The following is a 19166-nucleotide window of genomic DNA, read 5'->3' as shown; positions in this document are numbered from 1 at the left end:
CCAAGGGCACTTTGAACAGGGCGATATGGAGGAATGATCTACCAACCATGGGGTTGAATGACCACTTTATTTATCCAGACAATCTAGATTGTAGAAACTGAAAAAGTTTATATAAACAAAGGAAGGCTTTTCAATACCGCGTGTCGTTTCCAAACAGAATGTAACATTTAATTATTTTGTATCGTTGGAAATCAGTGAGGTTGTTCAGATATTTGATTAGATTGGAGCAAACAACAATTATGAAATGGGGAAATTTGCATAGCAAGACACGTGGACTCCGACTATAACTCCAATCACATGACTGATAGCAGAAGATAAACAGACTGGGAGGAAGAAGAGGAAGTGTTTGCGCTCACAGCGCTGAGCCTCTTGTTTGTTTCATTTGAGACAAACTGGGAGAAAAAAACAAAAACAAAAAAACGGAGCCGACTCGTTCCTCCAGGTGTCACGGCTGATTATCCGAGCATTTTTAATTTTTTTTTGCACCACCTTGTGAGAGCGCTTCTCGTCCCTCTGCCGGGGCATCTGTCACAAGATGGTGTCGGTCTTCTGCTCGCTGCGGCACCACACGGACGAGATCTGCTGCTGCGCGTTCTCCGCGTCGCTGCTCGCGACCTGCTCGGGGGACAAGAGTCTGCGCGTGTACAGCACGGCCGACTTCTCCGAGCGGCCCTTCTCCCCTCTGACGGGCCACGAGTACGGGGTGCACTGCTGCCGCTTCAGCACCTGCGGCGGACACCTGCTGAGCTGCTCCACGGACGGCAGCGTCCTGCTGTGGAGCTCGGACAGCGGGGAGGTGACCGCGACGCTGCGGCACCCGGCGCGCAGCGCGCTCCGAGCCTGCGCGCTCTCACCGGACTCCTCCTCCGTGCTGGCGGGGGCCTCCGACGGCACCGCGGCCGTGTGGGACCGCAGCTCCGCCGCTTTACGCAGGTACAGTGAGAGGATTAGGGTCACTGTGGAAAAAACAAAACAAAAAACAAAAACAAAAAACACTCAACTGATTTTTTTTCTTTCTTTCTCAGAATTCAGAATTGTTTTGTGTTTAAAGTCAGAATGTTGATTTCAAACACTTATATTCACACTTAATAAGCAATTCAGAGATCCAAGTAAAGCTTAACATTATGTTTTAGGACTTTAGCCCACAAAGACACAAGAAAGAACATTTAGATGATACAATGCGATAAAATCATTAATTTCTACATTCCAATGTGAAGTGCAAATAGTAGTTTTTCCCAATCAATTCTCTGTATGACCAGTTTGTAAATGTTAATGTAACCTTTACTAACAGGTGGGACAAAAGGTCAAATGTTGAATAATAGTAAAGTAGTGACCTCTAAAACGACATTTTAGCAATCTAAAGTCCATCTTCTTTTCTGTACTTCATAGCAACATCTCAGTCTTGATCAGTAGATGGAGTTGTCGCACAACTGTCAAATCTCCCAGTGTCCTACATTTCTGGATTTGATCAGAACAAGTATGTGATGTTTGACTTCTCCATCTGAGCCACACATCCAAACGGCTGTCAACGATTTAGGAAAACAGTCACAGAATAGTTTTGGCAGAAAAAACCCCCCCAAAACAAAACTAAATCCAATCATTTGCGGGTGGCGTGTTTTAATGACCGCACTGTGATACTGGGTGGATGAAAGGTTGTTTGTTTACAGTACGATGACAGAGGAATGTTCAGGTTTGAATTACAGGATGACTTTAATATATGTTCAACTTCTGTCAACCTGGAGGAAAGTGGAAGGAGAGAGAATCAAAGAGCAGAACAAACACAGGAACTACCGGCTTAGTCATCCTGATGGAATACGATCAGAAGGAAAATGTTAATTATTTGAAGTGATTTGAAGTGATTTAGCTCCGTCACAGCTCTTACAAGCACCACCGAGGTGTGCACTCTCTTGGAGTGTCCATTCACACTCCGTCCAGGACTCTTTCCTGTCTAAAACAAACATCTGAGGCAGGATTAAACACTCCAAATGAAGTCCTGGGCCTTATCTCTTCCCTTTGAACAAACCCCCCCCCCCCCCCCCCCCCCCCCCCCCACACACACACAGATGCAGCGTGGTGAGCGAAGCCAGCGTTGTGGCCTGCTGCTTCTCTCCTTGTGGCCAGATGTTTGTGACCGGCTGCACCGGCGGAGACCTCAAGCTGTGGGATCTGGACATCAGCCTCCTGCACGAGAAGAAAGACGCACACGACCTCGGGGTCACCTGCTGCAGCTTCGCACCCCAGTTCAAAGTTGGTACGAGCCGAGAGTCGGACGCAAAAGTGTTGCACTTTTTTTTTTTTCTGTTAAATTCATTGATTCACTTCAAGCGACGTTTGCAGAGGATTTCCTCCAAAGGAATTTTTAACAGGACATGCATGTCTTTTAAGCACCCATAACAATGGGTTCATTTCAGAGGGAGTTTAGCTCCTGTTCTTCTATTCCCCTTCTCTCTCCTCTCACATCATTCTACTGTTTATTGTGTTTTGCTGTGTTGTCTCGTACCTGTAGGTGTTGGTCGTGCATGCCATGGTTGATTGTTGCACTGAGATATTCATGTGAAGAGGACAAGTGATACTTTCAAAAAGGGGAAAATTGACATTCAAGAAGTCTAATAAAACTAAAGTATTAGAGTTTCTTACCTCACTTCAAACCATTTTAAATATCAGTGACGGTCTGTTTGAACTGTGTATCAACTGATTCCTGGGATTTCAACAGAAAACCGGCTTATATTTATGTTTGTTCCCATCGGTTGTTGGACATTTTCTCATAAATACGTAAATTGTTTGGATGAAACCGAAGTTCCTCGACTGTCACAGTTTGTAATTTTGAGTCATTCAAGTGTCACACATTTCACTCTAATCAAAGCCCTTTTTTTTGATGTGTATCGTTCTCCTTCACAAACAGAAGATGATATTTGTTTGTAGCACACACATCCAGAGACATGTGATGTGCCCACTTTTGTTTTGCAGAGGACTGCTGTGTGGAGTTTCGACTGGCCTCCTGCGGGCAGGACAGCCGGCTGAAGATATGGATCGTTTCCCAGCGTGAAGGGGCAGGTAGGTCGACCCTGCATCCGCTTGCTCGACCCAGTGCTCTCTCTCTCTCTCTCTCTCTCTCTCTCTCTCTCTCTCTCTCTCTCTCTCTCTCTCTCTCTCTCTCTCTCTCTCTCTCTCTCTCTCTCTCTCTCTCTCTCTCTCTCTCTCTCTCTCTCTCTCTCTCTCTCTCTCTCTCTCTCTCTCTCTCTCTCTCTCTCTCTCTCAAACTGGTTTAACCTTGAAATGTTTCCACAGAATACAAGCATTTTATTAGTGTGGAGTAAATCAGCTGCAGTCTGGCTCATTAATATTGGATCACTTTGAGACACAGCTGTGTGTGTGTTTGTGTGTGTGCGTGCGTGCAGACTTGGAAGGAAATCAGGTGCATACATCCTCTGTGACATTTCTATCTTGTACCACTGACAGCAGAACGGGAACATTTTGTGAAGGTTGTGTAACCGGGCCACAGACTGTATTTTTGTTAAGTGCGCGAACATGCCATGTTGTTAGTCTCTAAGATGTGTTGCCGTGGTAACAGTCGATGCGATGCGTCCCACATGGTGACCCGAGTCCGCAGAGATTTCTTTTATCTGCGAGCAGATTGCAGAAGGACGTCGAACAATGCCCGTCCTCTTCATTTCTTCAGAGTGTGCTCCTTTTCATATGTGAAGCAGCTCGCAACAAGCCGGCCTTTGTGAAATGTGCGTTTGTCGTGTCTGAACGAGAGGACAGGCGTGCTTGAACCCTTCTCTCTCTTTGCTTTGGAAAAATACACTCAATTTTGGGTGATTCAGGGAGGGTGGATCATGAGCTACGATTGCTGTCGATATAGAATACTTTTCAAGGCTCTGCTTGCTTTAAGTTTTCCATCAGAAATGTATTTCTCTGGGAGGTAACTGGGAGCCATTTGTTGGGTAATATGTGCTAGAAATGGGTCCTCACTTTACAATTAATATAAAAAATGCATGTTTTTCATGTGGAAAAGCAATGGTTGATGAAGCCAATACTGCCGCCTCACTATCCGGAACAGAGTTTGAACTCAAACAGACTAAATTAATTTACAATTAAAGGTAAACCATGCAAACAGCACAGGTTATACTTCTAGTGTTTTGAATATTAACAATGTGGAAGAAAAATCTAATTTGTGCCATTAGAAATGAATAATAATTCTTATTTATTTGCCAAACTATAATTACTAAATGTAAATTAAACCGAATGCAATAATAGTGATAGAACATCGGCAACGTATCAGAAGTTCAAACAGACATTTTAAAATGAATTGAAAAACATTTATTTTATTCTGATGACCAAGATGCATCATAATAGTTCAAATGGAGGAACTATAAAGGTTATTGGCACAAGTCAAGTTTGAAAGACTCCAGGAGTAAATGAAAATACACAGAAATTTAAAGGATCCAGAGGATGTGTGCTGTTTCTCCTTCCAAAATGTATTTTTAATTTTTATTATATTTACGTACTTAAGCCTTTAGAATGTTCTGAAATCCGTCAGAGTCACGACAAAGTGCCGGTGCTTCACATCAATCATGAATATGCACAGAATTAAAAAGCCCCTCCACCTGCAAGCAGCATTAAGTCTCCTATGGAGAGGAGGGAGCTTTATTACTTGTGCGTTTACTGGCTGAACAACATAAATGCTGCTACAGAACAGTTAGTTTTGTGGATGTGAAGGTCTTTCTGTTTGTGATCAAAAAAGAAAGTGTTTTGTTTCCAGGCAGCTGTCAGCAGGAGGGAAAGCTATCGGAGGAAAGAGACTTACAGGTTCTTTAAAGTGTTTGAAAGACTGAGTTCAGGTATTTTTGGGGGGGGAACAGCAGGAGGTCCACAGCTACGATTCTCACACACAGTTTCACTTTGCTGTAATCCTGCCTCTTTGTGTGTGACGGTGAGCAAGGTATTACTAATGTGAGAACCTGCAATTCGTCTCACAGTACGCGGAGGTGCCCGATGAAGTTTGTAATTAAATTTCAAGGTAACGGCTGGCTTTGAATGTCATGCTAAATTTGCCCTCTTGATATCTGGTGCAGAAAACTGGAGAAAGGAGGAGTGACGTTTTCAATTAAAAAAAACAAAACATGTATCATTTGAAACGGTTGTGAGTCTGAAAGGTCTAAACACACGCTATCAACAGAGATCAAAAACATAGTTGGCTCATATTAGACGTTTCCTCCTGTGTTAATCTGCAGATCTTATTGACCGGGAGGGAAACTCGTGCTTCAGTTTCAGTATGTATGGGTGGAATTAAAAATAATTTCTCATTTGATTGTTTCGAATCGTAGCTGTAGATTTATCAGACGTCGCTTCACAGGCAAACTGGGCTCATCAACACACATTACAAGACGGGTTATTTGTGCAAAGTTCTCTTCTCTTTCTGTAGCAGAAGAGAAACGAAGCACTGAAACCAACTGTACTATTTGCAGGCATGTTTCTGTCTCAATCACTTCATCTTTCTTTAAATTGGCAAGTCTCCATGGCATCGTTGGATTTGAACCCGACCCAGAAAAGTAGATTCCTCATGCTAGTTATCTTTGCTTTAGGAAATTTATGTTTAGCTTGTCTCAAAAACATTCATTGAGCTGATCGATAATAAAAATGAGCTTTATAGAAAGTGTTTGGTGCAGGACTTTGTGAAGTAGAAGCAGGACTTACTGAAATGAACTAGATCTCGCTTTTAGGGGTACATTATGTAATAGTAGAGTTTTGTTCAGTGTAAAACACTTTATTCTCAATCAATACATAGAACATAAGAGAAAAACAACCCAAGACATTATAATCTCGAAGGTGAGACAACTTTATCTCTTTGGCACATTTTAACTACAAGGGGATTCATAGAGCCTTATATTTTATATTGTATTATTTATATTCTAAATATTATATTAGCAAACCAAAAAAATCAAACAATTATTTAAACATAATTGCAATGTTAAAAATACGGCGCAGCATAAAATGAGTGATTGCTTTACCGAGAGGAAATACAAATGTATTATGTGTTGTTTTTGTTTAAGAACTCATCTTTTGGGAGGTTTTTTTTCCATATGTAAAAAAGCTCCTAGTTTTTGTTTCATAAAGAATAAAATCAGCTTTTGCATGTCTGACTCGAGTTGACGATGTGCTGCTGGTAGTCTTGCGATGCAAGCATACACCACAAGGTGGTGTATCGAGTCACAGTCAGGATGGCGCCACCTGATTTCAGAAGTGGTTCTCGACGGTTAGACTGGGATCTATAGTCACCTAAATACTACTTAGAACTTTAAGTTACATCAATACATGTCTTCACAAAAGTAACTGTGTGTGTGTGTGTGTGTGTGTGTGTGTGTGTGTGTGTGTGTGTGTGTGTGTGTGTGTGTGTGTGTGTGTGTGTGTGTGTGTGTGCGTGTGCGTGTGCGTGTGTGTGTGTGTGTGTCAGCCTGCGTCATGAAGCTGCTTCACACCCTCACCAGCCAGTCGGCTCCAGTTCTATCATGTGACTTTTCCTTTGACGGAGAGCTGCTCGTCTCGGGGTACGATATGATACGATAAACAATTCATTTGTTCTTCTTCATCTCCTTGTCTTCCTTCTTCTTCCCATTCTTCTTCATCTCTTTAACAGCTCTGATAAAAAAAAAACCTCCTGCTTCGTCAGTTGTGTTGGTTTTTCGTGTTTCCCGGTGCCATTTGTTTTCGCATTTTCTACGAAATGATGTGCTCATTTGGGACAAATTACATTTAAATGAATCCCTTCTGCGTCCTGAAGTGCTGCTTTTTTATCTGAGCTGTAAACAGCAGATGCCAGTGCTGAGCACCGGTCCTGCTGTTCTGTCAGCCGGCCACCGGAGGAGTGCATGTTGCTGCATCACAGCTTCTGTTGGGTTCTTCTGCTGCTCCTGGATTCAGTTCAAACATACTGGAGGTTAATCTGTGCTGACTTACATGCTGCACGTTTTGGAAAAATTACTTAAATTTTTTTCTTCTTTTCGATTACAAATCTGTGATGTGAATGCATTCAAACTAATCCACTAAACTAATCGGACGTTGTTTAATTATTCTGCAGCTCGGTGGATAAAAGTGTCGCCGTGTATGATGCGGTGAGTGAATCACAATCACTCTTGAATGTTAGGCTTTTTTTGTACGCCGCTTCATTTTTCTGCAGAAAAGAGAATTTCTGCAGAGGAATTCACAGCCTGTCTCACGTTCACGTTTTTTGTTTCTTTGTTTGCAGAACCTGGGAACCCTGTTGCACACCTTGAAACAACACAATGGGTAAAATGACCTCCCATGCCTCCACGGTCCAATCCCTGCAGCCAGATATCACAATGGAAGTCCTGCTGTCTCAGATCAGAATGTTTGATTTTGGCTTGATTAGTTCTTCCTAGAAGCTCTGGGTGCAGTGATGCAATGGCACATTCACCGGCACTTCTTTTTTTTTTTTTTTCCTTCTTCTTTTTTTTTTTCCCCCTGTACGGTCATTGATGTGGCACCACAGGTAAGAACCAGCAGAGCGCTTTGAAGTGCTTGAAAGGTTTTAAGATCCTGAGCAACTCATGGCTAGGTTTTTTTTGAGTGTGAGGTGTAGCTAACTTCTGAAGCCGATCTCTCCCTGTGCCAGTTTCAATTCGTCTCACACACACACACACCCTCCACATCCCCAACTCTCCCCTGTCCCTCACGCAGGTATGTGACTGCTGTCGCGCTCTCTCCCTCCGCTCCGTGGATCGCAACGGGCTCCATGGACAGATCTGTAAACGTGTGGAGAATAGGAGATGGAGAAAGCCCAACTGGTAAACACTCAGCACAGACTTTGCTTATGTCGGCACTTTCAAATGTACAATCCTTCCACTTTTTTTTTTTTTTTTTTTGAGAAACCGACTGGTAGCAATGGTGCAAAGCCCAGAATCCGTTTCCAGCTTCCAAAGCCTCCCTTACAGAGCGTTGTGAGGGACATCCGACCATGCGCACTCCTAATACATGTGTATTGCTGTCTGGCTGCAGCGTCTCGACGAGGGATTGTGATTGATGGTTATTAGTGCAGCGGGGTAAACTACCGCCGAGCCTCAGAGAGTTGCTGTTTTTGAGGTGAATGCTCCTTAAAACAAAAACAAAACAAAACAACAACAAAAAATGACTTGAACCACACATGAAAGAAAACACGGGGAATATTATATGAAACGGTGTGATGGTCGGACATCTGGAGGCCTTGGAGCTTCATCAGTGCAGCTCTCCCATCTGCCATTAATCAAGTTGCTTTCAACAAAGCAAATTCCTGCCCCCCCCCCCACTTTTTTTTTTCTGTCTGTGCTTCTTTCTGTCTCTGTCGCCCTTTTAATCTTCTTTCTTTCTCTCTTTTCACACATTAAACTTATTCTCTTTTATGTTGTTTTTTTTTTTTTTTCTCTCTCTCTCTCTGCAGCAGCTGAACCAAAGCTGACACCGTGCCAAGGTAAATAAATGCATCACCGTTTGGCTCTTAGAACTCTTCACTCATTCACGTTTTCACTTTGTATTTAAACCAGCGCTGCTTTATTTGAACACCTCATGCATTGTGTGCGAGGTTCTGGTGTCACAGTGTGGTGCAGGAGTTTAATTTTATGATAGGATTCAGGAAAAAACCAAAAACATCCTTTTCATTGTCCTTTGTTTGCACATGATGGCAGGCACTTCTTGTGATTTTGTTTGCTATTCAGGTATTCTCAGCAGTATTCTCACCATTGGTTTATATGCCCCAAATCAGGTCGAGCGAATGGAAATTCAAAACAATGAATAACGTCAAGTAGCGACTGTCTGGCTTTAAAGGATAAGGCTGGCTTTAGTCAGTGTTTCGCTTAATGTGAAGCAAATCCATTAAAACAAGAGAAACTGTCTGCTTCTTCTCTCAAATCTTTCCCGGGCCCATTAAAGAAAGTCTTATTTTGTTTCCAAGTTCTTTTCTAAAACATATTGTATCTTTATTTTTCAGCCAAGCTAGTTTAGTCATGAAGGATTTTCCTGCCATAGAACTTTATTTTTTTTGTCGTTTCCACAGAATTTATGGCAACAACATATTGGTTTATAGCTGCAAAATAATGTCAATCCCATCCGTCTCACACTGTGATGATTACCAAATGTTAGCATACTAATTACTGGCACAGAGCACTTCCAACACATCATACTGCTACTCGCCTCCTCATACATCTCCCTGGTAAAGTTAGAGTAGATTTTAAAGTATTATCACACACTTTAGAAGCTGGTGTTTGACGTGCAGACCACTGAGATCATTGAATGAAGCTCTTCTGGTCACCTGAGGTGCATTTTGATGACAAATGGTGACAAAGATTTGCCATTTTAGCCTCGACAATTTCTAACTTGCTATGACAATATCGCCCAATCCTGTTAGCATAGCTATAGCGTACTGTCATCAGTATATATGTACTCTTTAAGCATGCATACATTTGTCATGGCTTTCATTAAGGCAAGAAGAACTTTAAAACTACATAATAATAAATATGTCAGAAAATACTAACAGCTTATTGTCAATATGGTGAAAAACGTGTTTATATGTGCCTTTAAAAGGCATTAAAGCAACTTGAGTTTAGCTTGTTGACACCTGCAGGCACACATTTATCAAAAGGCTGAAAACAACAAATACAAATGATTACATGCAACATCTATCCTGTCTGTTTTGCAAAAGTCATTTTATAAGTATGAGCACACTACATACTAGAAGGTCATATTGATTTGACACTTCGGACTGTCGTCTACCTTACTGTCTTGGACAGAACTGCGCTTATATGGCGAATTTTCTGTCTCTAATTTCCTGTCCATGGCCGAAGAACACCAGAGCTGCAGTACAAAGTGCTCAGCTGTCAAACGGAGTAACTTGGTTCCTTATTCAAACTTTAATCTGAGTTGAATCTCTGACCAACCAGAGTGAATCTCGTCTGGATTTGTAACCATAAGCTTTTATTGAGAAGCAGAAGAGGACAGACGAACTGTAAGAGTTGACTTCATGCTATACACTTTATTTCAGATATTAATTACTGAGTTGATGGCTGCCTCTCCAGTGTCATTGTGGACTTTAGAGTGGTTTAGCTTTGTCGAGCTTTCTTTAGGTAAACCCCTGAAAGCTGGCAGTGGTAAGAAAAAGAAGGGAAAAAAAGCTTCCACTTTAATTTCATTTGCCTTGTGGTATTTTTACCAGCTGAGAAACTCACAAAGAGCCTATAAAATGTAAAAATGAGTCACAACAGCTGCATAAATTCCTCGGCTGCACACACCAACACCAAACAAAGCAGACATGGTGCAGGAAGCATCCCACTTCCTGAGTTTTGTCTGTGCACATCTCCTACTTCAGTTGTTCTGTGTCTTGGTTCGTCTGTGAGCCCGATGAGGTTTGGATGGCAGCGTGCACCCTCCCATCAATCCACTGCACAAACGCAGCTTTAAAGGTTGCGTCAAACCAAACCCGACAGGAGTGAACACACCTGAACGTGAGCTCACATGCTCCAACTAAAAAAAAAAACACCAAAGTGAACTAGATTAAATTGCTCTGTTCTTTTTTTTTTTTCTATTTTTGTCTGAACCAGAAACTGAACCACAAAGAATGAGCAGCCTGAAATAGACTGAAGCCGAGCAAACAGTAGTGTTTTCACTGAGGGATGATCACACTTTAGTCATGCTGGAGAATATGTTCAGATAAACTGGTACCACTGTTTGGCGAAATGAAGGAGCGTCATTGAGTGTGAAAAGTTTGTTTTCAGTCAACAACACGTCTCGGTGGCACAGAGAAGTACATGCATGAGGATTTGGCTGAACGAGCAACACTTATTACAAGGATCGGCTCATTGTTGGCTTTAGTCTTTTCATGGGATTTGTTGACAATCTTTAAAAAAAAAAGAAAGAAAATAGACAATCACAATCCTTATCCTTTAGGCTGTGAAGAAAAGGGGATTCATACGTGCATCTGTCCAAGTAATTAAACGCTGTAGTCTGAGCCGGTTGCAGACTGCTGTGAAGTGCTGAGGTTTTCATGCTTCTGGCACAACGACTCCATGACTCAGCCTCCCAGACTGAGAGACTCCAGACATTGTCAGCCCGGGCTGCAGAGGAGGTGGCGCTACTCTGCTCACCCTCGTGTGGAGTAGCAAATGAATATTTCCACTTGGGAACTTTGCTGGGCGGCAAAATTTCCTTTCTTCAGTTTTCCTCCAGCAAAAAGGAGGTTGATGTTGCATCTGAAACACTGACAGTTGGAAAAGCCCCCCCAAAAACAGCTGTGACCATTGAAACCTGACTAAAACAGCCTGCACAGTATCGTACGTCAGCAATGGTTTCTACTGCGAATCTCCAGTAAAATGAGTACTTTTTATTATTATTTTATCTTTTTGTTGTTGCGCACCTAGTTTTAACTTTGAAGGAAGGGGAGAAAAAAAAAAGAATTGAACTGATACTCAATAATTTAGGTCAGCTGAGGCAACAGGAGGTGAGGACTAGGGGGTGAGTGTGGAGTGGAGGCTAACATGTGGACAGTGTGGTAATGAGCCACGGCCCTTCCGCCCGCAGTGTTATCCTTCACGAGGCTAATGATCAGAGATGGGGAGCTGTGAGTTACCGTTAACGGGGCCAACGCGCAACAGGCCAGTTTGTCCTCGCTTCCTGTGATAAATGACCGCCACTTGCTCTTGTGGTGTCGTCAAGGTTGATGAGCTGCATGCTGTGTGTGCATGTATAGTTTGAAATAACACAACTGGGCTTCTTTTTTATTTATTTTTTTATTTTTTTCCACCATGGATTGTTACAAGGTCAGGCCTGTGTGGTACTCAGCGCTTGGTAACGGAAGACATTAAATCTGTGCCGTCACACAACGTCTCTATCAGTAGGAAAGCACAAGTCTCCACACAATAAATGGTTAAATTGCAATATTACCTTGTTTTGTGTTGTGGAAACGTGTGTGTGTGTGTGTGTGTGTGTGTGTGTGTGTGTGTGTGTGTGTGTGTGTGTGTGTGTGTGTGTGTGTGTGTGTGTGTGTGTGTGCACGCTGAAGTGATTATCATTCCTATACTGCCACAGAGGGAGTGTGTTCTTCGAGTGGAGTGTGAGGGGAAATAGTTTGTTTAGTTACAGGCAATGAAGCCACAATAGAGAAACACTTCCTCCCATCCTGTTGTGTGTTTTGTAGGAAGGAAGTTGCCGGCTCGCTCCGGGCTGCTGCCTGCCGACTGGACGGAGGGCGACGTGCAGGACTGGCTGTGTGAGGAAGGACTGGCGGAGCTCGTCACGACCCTTAAAGCCAACAACATCGACGGGCCAGAGCTTTTGCAGCTGAACAAGGAAACAGTAACTGAGCTGGGAATCGGTGAGGAGGGAATATTATGCAGTCACGTACTCGTGTACATTTGTGCAGCCTGCACACGCACGCACACTTTCACACGTACTTTCGGATTCAGTGTTTTTCAAGGGGATTTACAGTATGATCCCAAAACATGACAAGACTGAATTGGAAAGCATTGCTATAAGCTTCTTTCACCAATGCTCTGCTCCATGCTTTCTCCACATGTCGTCCCAAACGCTGATCTGATTGGGACGAGCTGCTGCGCTCGTGGCTGCTTACACAATCCTAAATCAGGCCGCGCGGACAGTAACCATGCAGGATGACCTTTACCTCAACAGTGATAATCCCTCTGACAATAAGATTAGTTCCATTCAGAGTACTCCAAGGTCAGTGTGGAAAGTCTCCTGTTGTCTAAAAACAGTATTCACCTGCTTATGAGCAGCCTCCGCACAGCACAGTAACCACGAATGTACAGAAGCATCTTTACCTCCAGTGTAGTAGCAATTCTACAACCATTTCAATGAAATACCTCATGATATGTTATGTCTTAATAGTTCACATTATCCCTAACCAATGATCAGCAGGGGAATAAAGTAAGACATAAAGTCAATAACTCACCAGTAACTAATAATCCATAAAATGAGAATGCAGTTCAAGCTAATGAAATATCTATGAGCTCTTCAGTCGTTACTTATATTGTACATGAGAAGAGCTGCTGTCTCTCACTGTTAGCTGTGGTGATATTTTTGTAAACTGGATAAAAATTGCCTGTACAATCCTGATCTGACTCCTCCTGACAGCATCATTAAAGATGTCTGACTTTCTACAACATTAAACATTAGTCCGCATCCACACTAGCTGTGATGTGTTTGCATTTCTAAATGAACATTAGCTCAGCTTAGTAAGAGTTTGTTTGCTGCTGGCCACAAATTGGGAGCTTATCTCATTTGTTTTTGTTGCTGCTTCTTATTGTCGTTAGTTATTAAACCATTTCTTCCGGTGAGCTCTGTTCTATTCTGCATGGCTGCTGAAGATGGTTTCCCCTTAACGGGATCACCTGCAGTTAAAAATAATGGCCTTTAATATTGGCTGATGAAGCGAACTGATGTCATTTCAGCTTAATGAGTTAAAGTTTCCAAACTTTTGAATTTACAGTAACTAGTAACTCCACTCTTTATTAAGGACGGAGCTCGTAAGACACTCATTTACAGGAGAACACTGGTTTTTGGATTTGCATGGGAGGGATTAAGTCGTTGAGCGAAGGACTGAATGTGTCACATGTTTATGTAGAGCAGAGGAGCTGAAAACGGCATCTCCGTCCCCCGACACACGAGTCACAACGAGTCAAAATTGGTCAAATTGTTGGCAACAACTTTATTACTCAATTTATTGTGCGATGACCTATTATTGTGTATTGGGTCGACTTCATGTGAACTGTAAAGAAGCGTAGCTTGTGTGTTTCAGATCTATTGATCGCCGTGGTAACTGGTGACCACCGTCAACAGCATCAGATGTTGCTACTAGTTACAGGGATGTTTACAAACAAGAGACAGTTGTGTTGTAATACTCATAGAAGCCATCCTGTCACGTATGTACGGAATTTGTATGTCTATTGTCAGTTAATAACCTGCCTGTCTTCACACTACAAATATGACATGTATATTTTAGATGTGAATAGTTTAAAAGTAGTTGCAAGCCAGAAAACTGTGGGCCACCCTTTTTTAAATGCATTTTTCTCATGCAGCTAAACTGCTTTCTATTTACTGTTGAAGTTCATTCAGGCCATCTAAAGTTCTCTCTAGAGCCAAATGTACACTTGGTCATTAAGTATGGTACACATATGTATGCACTGCAGTATGAAAATATTTTCTTTAATGGAAAACTATGGTTAGTTGGTGAATTCCTCCACAAGGGAGCAGTGTGAGTGCTTTCCCGCATCAGTTTAGCACCATGCCGTCTTGAATTCTTATTTATTCTCCCACTTTTCGAAGGGAATTTAGAAGGCTGTTCTGTATGAAAGCCCAGAAAAGCCTTCTTTTGCGTAATTACAAGTACTTTGAGCCGACCGTAATCGCAGCATAACAATCTCGCCCTCCATCACAGTGAAAACGCTGTTTTTGCTGCTGTTGTGTTTTGTTTTAATTGGACTCCATTCCAACGACGGTGAAGCCAACTCTCCCCCTGCTCAGTAATGCAAAGCATGTCCTATGACTTCTCCATGTGTTTGTTGTGACGGACAGCTCCCGTCATTACACCAGAGCGAGGACAGAGGAAGCAGATTGCCACTTTTGCTCCTCTTTTTCTGTGCCGCCGCCCACCAACAACTATCATTCTCCATGTGTGGAAAGAGACACACACACACACACACACACACACACACACACACACACACACACACACACACACACACACACACACACACACACACACACACACACACACACACACACACACACACACACACACACACACACAGGCAAATTAGATTCCAGCACACGTTACTTGATGAAATATTCATGAATCTTTGAGTAAAGGGGAAAAAATAAAAAAGAAGCCTCAACATATCTCTGCAGAGACGGCCTCACCCTGCACATTTATTGTACCGCTGCATTGAATTATCAATCTAAATGTAAAGTGGACAGTACACTGCTAATGGCTGGTGTCGGTGAGAAATGTGTGGGAACTTATGGGAATCTTAAATGAAGCGTTGCCCTGCGAACTGCAGCTTTTCCACCCGTGCCTCGTTCATTGGATTAATCACAGGACTTAATGGGTTCACCGGGTTCCATGGCACGAGGGCGCCGAGCGAAGGCTGTCATTATTATTTATATATTTGTCTTTATATGGACCCTTGTTGTTCTGGTGTAGATCTCAACCACTGCATCATCTATTTTGCCCGACACTTCAGTGCAGCACGATAAAAGCCTGCATGTCATGGTAACAAGAAGGTATAGTCTCTTTTCCGTCTCCACTTCCTGCTCACGGTGTTCAGTGTGATGTGCTGCAGTGGGTGAAGTGTTCCGTCTCCCGTGGACTGTCGCTGATTGTTGAGATCTCTTCAGGCTGTCGGAGGCTGATTGTGTCCTGTTAATGCAGGAAATGTCTGCAGAAAATCGCCGTGATTCATCCTGATATTCCACAGGAAGCATCCGAGAACACTTGAATATAGCTGCACAGTTGAATTCAATTCACTATCGTGAAACAAAGCGAGATGTACTCTCTGTTGAAGATCACCATCATCTCCTTTTGACATATTCAGGTTTTCCACAGTGGATCATGTTCTTCTATTAATCTACTTTATCCTCTTTCATACACTCACCTGCATCCATGAACCTCTCACTTGTCCTCTTCAGCTCCATCCTCGGCGTCCTTTTCTCTATGTAGCCATCATCTGCCCGACATACATAACCAAACCATCTCAACCTCACTTTCCTCCCTAATGGTGCAAAATTCAATAATTATTCAAGATGAAAAATCCTGTTTTTAAACTCATTGATCACCACTGCCGATAATAAAACTACCGTGTGTCAAAATAACACATGCTGAAACTGACATAAAGAAATTAAACTACTTCTATGGCTCCAGTCTCACTTGTCCAGGTTGGAGGCATCTCAATGCAAATTGAACCAGGTCGGCTGGACTTGGCCGTATGGAGTCAATTTAAATTCTTATACTCCATAATATACTTCGTTTCCTGCTTTTGTTTCATGCATCAACTGGGTCAATGTTGTATTCTATAGAATCCAAAATATAAACCACGTCTGAAACTGTCTGACGCCTCCTTTTTCTGTGTAAATAGTTTTGGATCTAAAATGTCTGCATAGAAATGTTCAAGGCGTCATTATATATTTACGAAAAGAAATACGATTTCAGGAAGATGTTTGTCTGGAGTATGTTTCTGTGTTTTGTTTGTGAGTCCGAGTCCTTCCCTTGTCTTCTCTCACTAAACAGTCTCGTCCATTTATGAGTTTCAGTATTTCTGATGTATTTCACCACCACATTGCAACTGAAATGAAACAATGATTGTGGGCTTCAAGTGCAGAATGACTTTACTTTGATTTTAATAAACCTTCTTATGGCGCACTCGCTACATTATGTCCAAATGTTAAATTTTACCCCTGCAGTGTCGTTGGACACTTTCATTATACCAAGACATCAGAATTACACTGAAAAAAAGCACTTAATGGCACATCAAATTTAGACGATGTGCAATTAACTAAAATGTACACTAAAATGACAAATATTCCTACTTTTTCAATAAGATAAATGACAAGAAAAAGATAAATGCACCAATCAGGAAATACTTTGATCAAAAACGAGGCCAAATAATAGCCAATCAGAATCCTAGGAAAAAAACAAGCCGTCACTAATTGTGACATAAATATCTGCCTACCCCCGATTAGATGCAACTGTAGACAAATAGTCCCTCCTATCTCCTTTCCTGAACCCTTGGAAGAGTTTAAGTGGTGGCCATGATAAGGAATGTTCAAATTCTCCATAAACCGAGGAAAGGAGGCTCAATGCTTCCTTTATTAACCTTCTTTAGCCTAAGCAATTAATTTAGTTTCGTTAAAGTTTTATATCATCCAATTATGATTAAAAAAAAAAGTTTGAAATAGGAAACACCACCACTTGAAAGGTAAAATCTGAAGGGTTTCAAATGCAGAATGTACCATTCAGAAAGCTGGACTTTCTAGAGAATCCTCAGAAGCTAATGTGATGTTTATTCCCACTATTCTATTTTGTTTCATCCCATCATGCATAAACAGACAGGATTGTGGATAAAGTGAAAATATCCAGACGTCATGAGTGTAGACTTCATAACTTTAAACACACCAATTCACCTGGATGTGGAACTGACTTATTGGTGGTTCTTGTTGTCATGTGGATGATCACAACTGGTGTTTTTCTAAGTTTCCAGCTACAAATTCTTTTGTTTTTGTTGTTCTTGCAGGTAAGAGGCCCCAAGGTTTAAGTTGTAAAAATCCCCCCCCCCCCCCACCCCCGGGTTGAAGGCCCTCAAACAGAGTTTGTAAATGATTCTCATTCCCATGCTGTTTATCTCTTTTCTGTAATCACTTTGTTCCAGTGTATTGCTTTGTAAAGAACTGTGAATTGCTTTGTGTCTGAATGGTGCTCTAGAAATACATTGACATTGTAACTTCCACTTTCAAAGTGAAAGATTCATATTCTGACAGAGCTTTTTAGGAATCATACCAGCTGTTGACCAGAAACTCTTCAATACACAATTCCCCAGGATGCCCGATATCAATACACCATGTGACTCAGACTGTGCTGCATGTGATTCTAGATTTTATAGCTCGACTTTCACTATTGATGAATGAGAGTTGGCAGCTCTGCTTAACTTGGATTTTAAAAGATATTTATTTGACGTGTTTAGACCGCCCTCAGTCGCTTCAATCACTGTTAGAGGAAGATAGATTTTATCTTCCTGTGAGAGATTATTCAGTCAGACGTCCAGCTTGTCCTCCCTGCCAATAACTGTGGTTTGAGTTGGTTTTTAAATTATAAAGCATAGCTATCAATAACAGAAATGATTTTGGGGAGGTGAAGGTTTCCTTTTCCCTGACGTCACTGAGCATTGCGCACTTCCTCAGAGTCGGTGGGCCTCCGCGGTCGACTTGTGAGGAAAATCGAGGCCCTGAAGGCAGAGAAGGATGGGTCGGAAGCCCCGGATGAATTCCTGTGTCCAATAGCCAGAGAGCTGATGAAAGATCCAGTCATTGCTGCAGGTTAGTGGACGAACATTACAAATAGAGTTGTACAAAAAAATGTCTCCGCTTCACACGTTCCATCTCCAGTTCCATCTCCTTTCACAGCGCTTTAGTTTCCACATTGGGTTATCTGTGTGCTCCACAGATGGATATTCCTACGAGCGAGGGTCCATCGAGAGCTGGATCCGAGGCAAGAATAAAACCAGCCCCATGACCAACCTGCCCCTGCAGACCACCCTCCTCACCCCCAACAGATCTCTGAAGATGGCCATCTCGCGGTGGAAGTCCACACAGTAGACGGCTTCCGAGAGTAGCAGGATGCACCTTAAGAAGTATACGCGCACAATCCTCTCTGTTAGAAACTTAAACGTTAAAAAGAATCACCTGCTCGCTTCAGTTCAGTGATGCTCTGGTGTGACTAATGGCAGTTGTGCCTGCTGGTTACACTCTTTACAAGTATTCATCTGTCCAATGACAGTTCATGACTGCTGAAGTCCACTTGAAGGTTTTCCACGAAAACACTTGAATATCATACAAGTTATTGTCAAATGTCAAATAAGCCTTCTTTTCACTGTGGGCTTTAAATAATGGACAACAGTTCAAGAGAAACTGGATCATTTCTCTTGCAGATGTAAACATAACTTCCAGAGAAAGATTTGGTCTTGGATTAGTTGCTGAGTTTGGTTGGTAGTATGAGCCAATTCTGGAGTAAAACCGGTGTACATCTTAACAAATCTCCAATATGTAGATTAAAATAAGTTCCCCGAGATAGTTTCTCACCTCAACTTACAAGAGCTGCCTTTTTTATTTATGGAATGATGACAGACTACATGTTGGATGCACAAGACTGGCTGACTAACTTCAATACCTGTGCCTTTTCATTTCAATGATACTGCACACTGTACCTTTTGTTGGAAATAAAGGTGGGTTTCAATGAGCAGTTACCATCTATAGCCACGGGGGATGCTGTTCATCCGCTGTCTTCCTTGTTATACTGTTTATTTAGAGTAATGACCTCATGGTTGTGAAATGCTTACACTCCTGTTGAGCTTCCCAGCGGTTGTTATCGTCCCTGTATTTCAGAAATAAAGTCAACA

General features: G+C 42.2%; 1 protein-coding gene across 1 annotated transcript; it reads left to right on the top strand.

The window, feature by feature from the left end:
- The first annotated feature begins 390 nt into the window (after positions 1-390).
- Positions 391-19154, top strand: LOC308131281 (WD repeat, SAM and U-box domain-containing protein 1). The gene is made up of 11 exons (XM_080497953.1): positions 391-933; positions 2064-2251; positions 2968-3054; positions 6458-6551; positions 7082-7115; positions 7250-7290; positions 7702-7808; positions 8438-8467; positions 12182-12358; positions 17953-18087; positions 18215-19154. Exons 1-11 carry the CDS (start codon positions 536-538, stop codon positions 18364-18366), a joined length of 1443 nt encoding a protein of 480 aa, XP_080354079.1. The 5' UTR covers positions 391-535; the 3' UTR covers positions 18367-19154.
- Positions 19155-19166: the final 12 nt, after the last annotated feature.

Source organism: Blennius ocellaris (genome assembly GCF_963422515.1).
Source record: "Blennius ocellaris genome assembly, chromosome: 6".
Taxonomy (NCBI): domain Eukaryota; kingdom Metazoa; phylum Chordata; class Actinopteri; order Blenniiformes; family Blenniidae; genus Blennius; species Blennius ocellaris.
Note: the sequence above shows the minus strand (reverse complement) of the source record. Positions and strands in the feature narration are given on the sequence as shown.

Coding starts and splice junctions, on each gene's coding strand:
- LOC308131281 (XM_080497953.1), top strand. CDS start 536: ATGGTGTCGGTCTTCTGCTCGCTGCGGCACCACACGGACGAGATCTGC. Junction 934..2,063: donor AGCTCCGCCGCTTTACGCAG/GTACAGTGAGAG, acceptor ACACACACACAG/ATGCAGCGTGGTGAGCGAAG. Junction 6,552..7,081: donor GGAGAGCTGCTCGTCTCGGG/GTACGATATGAT, acceptor ATTATTCTGCAG/CTCGGTGGATAAAAGTGTCG.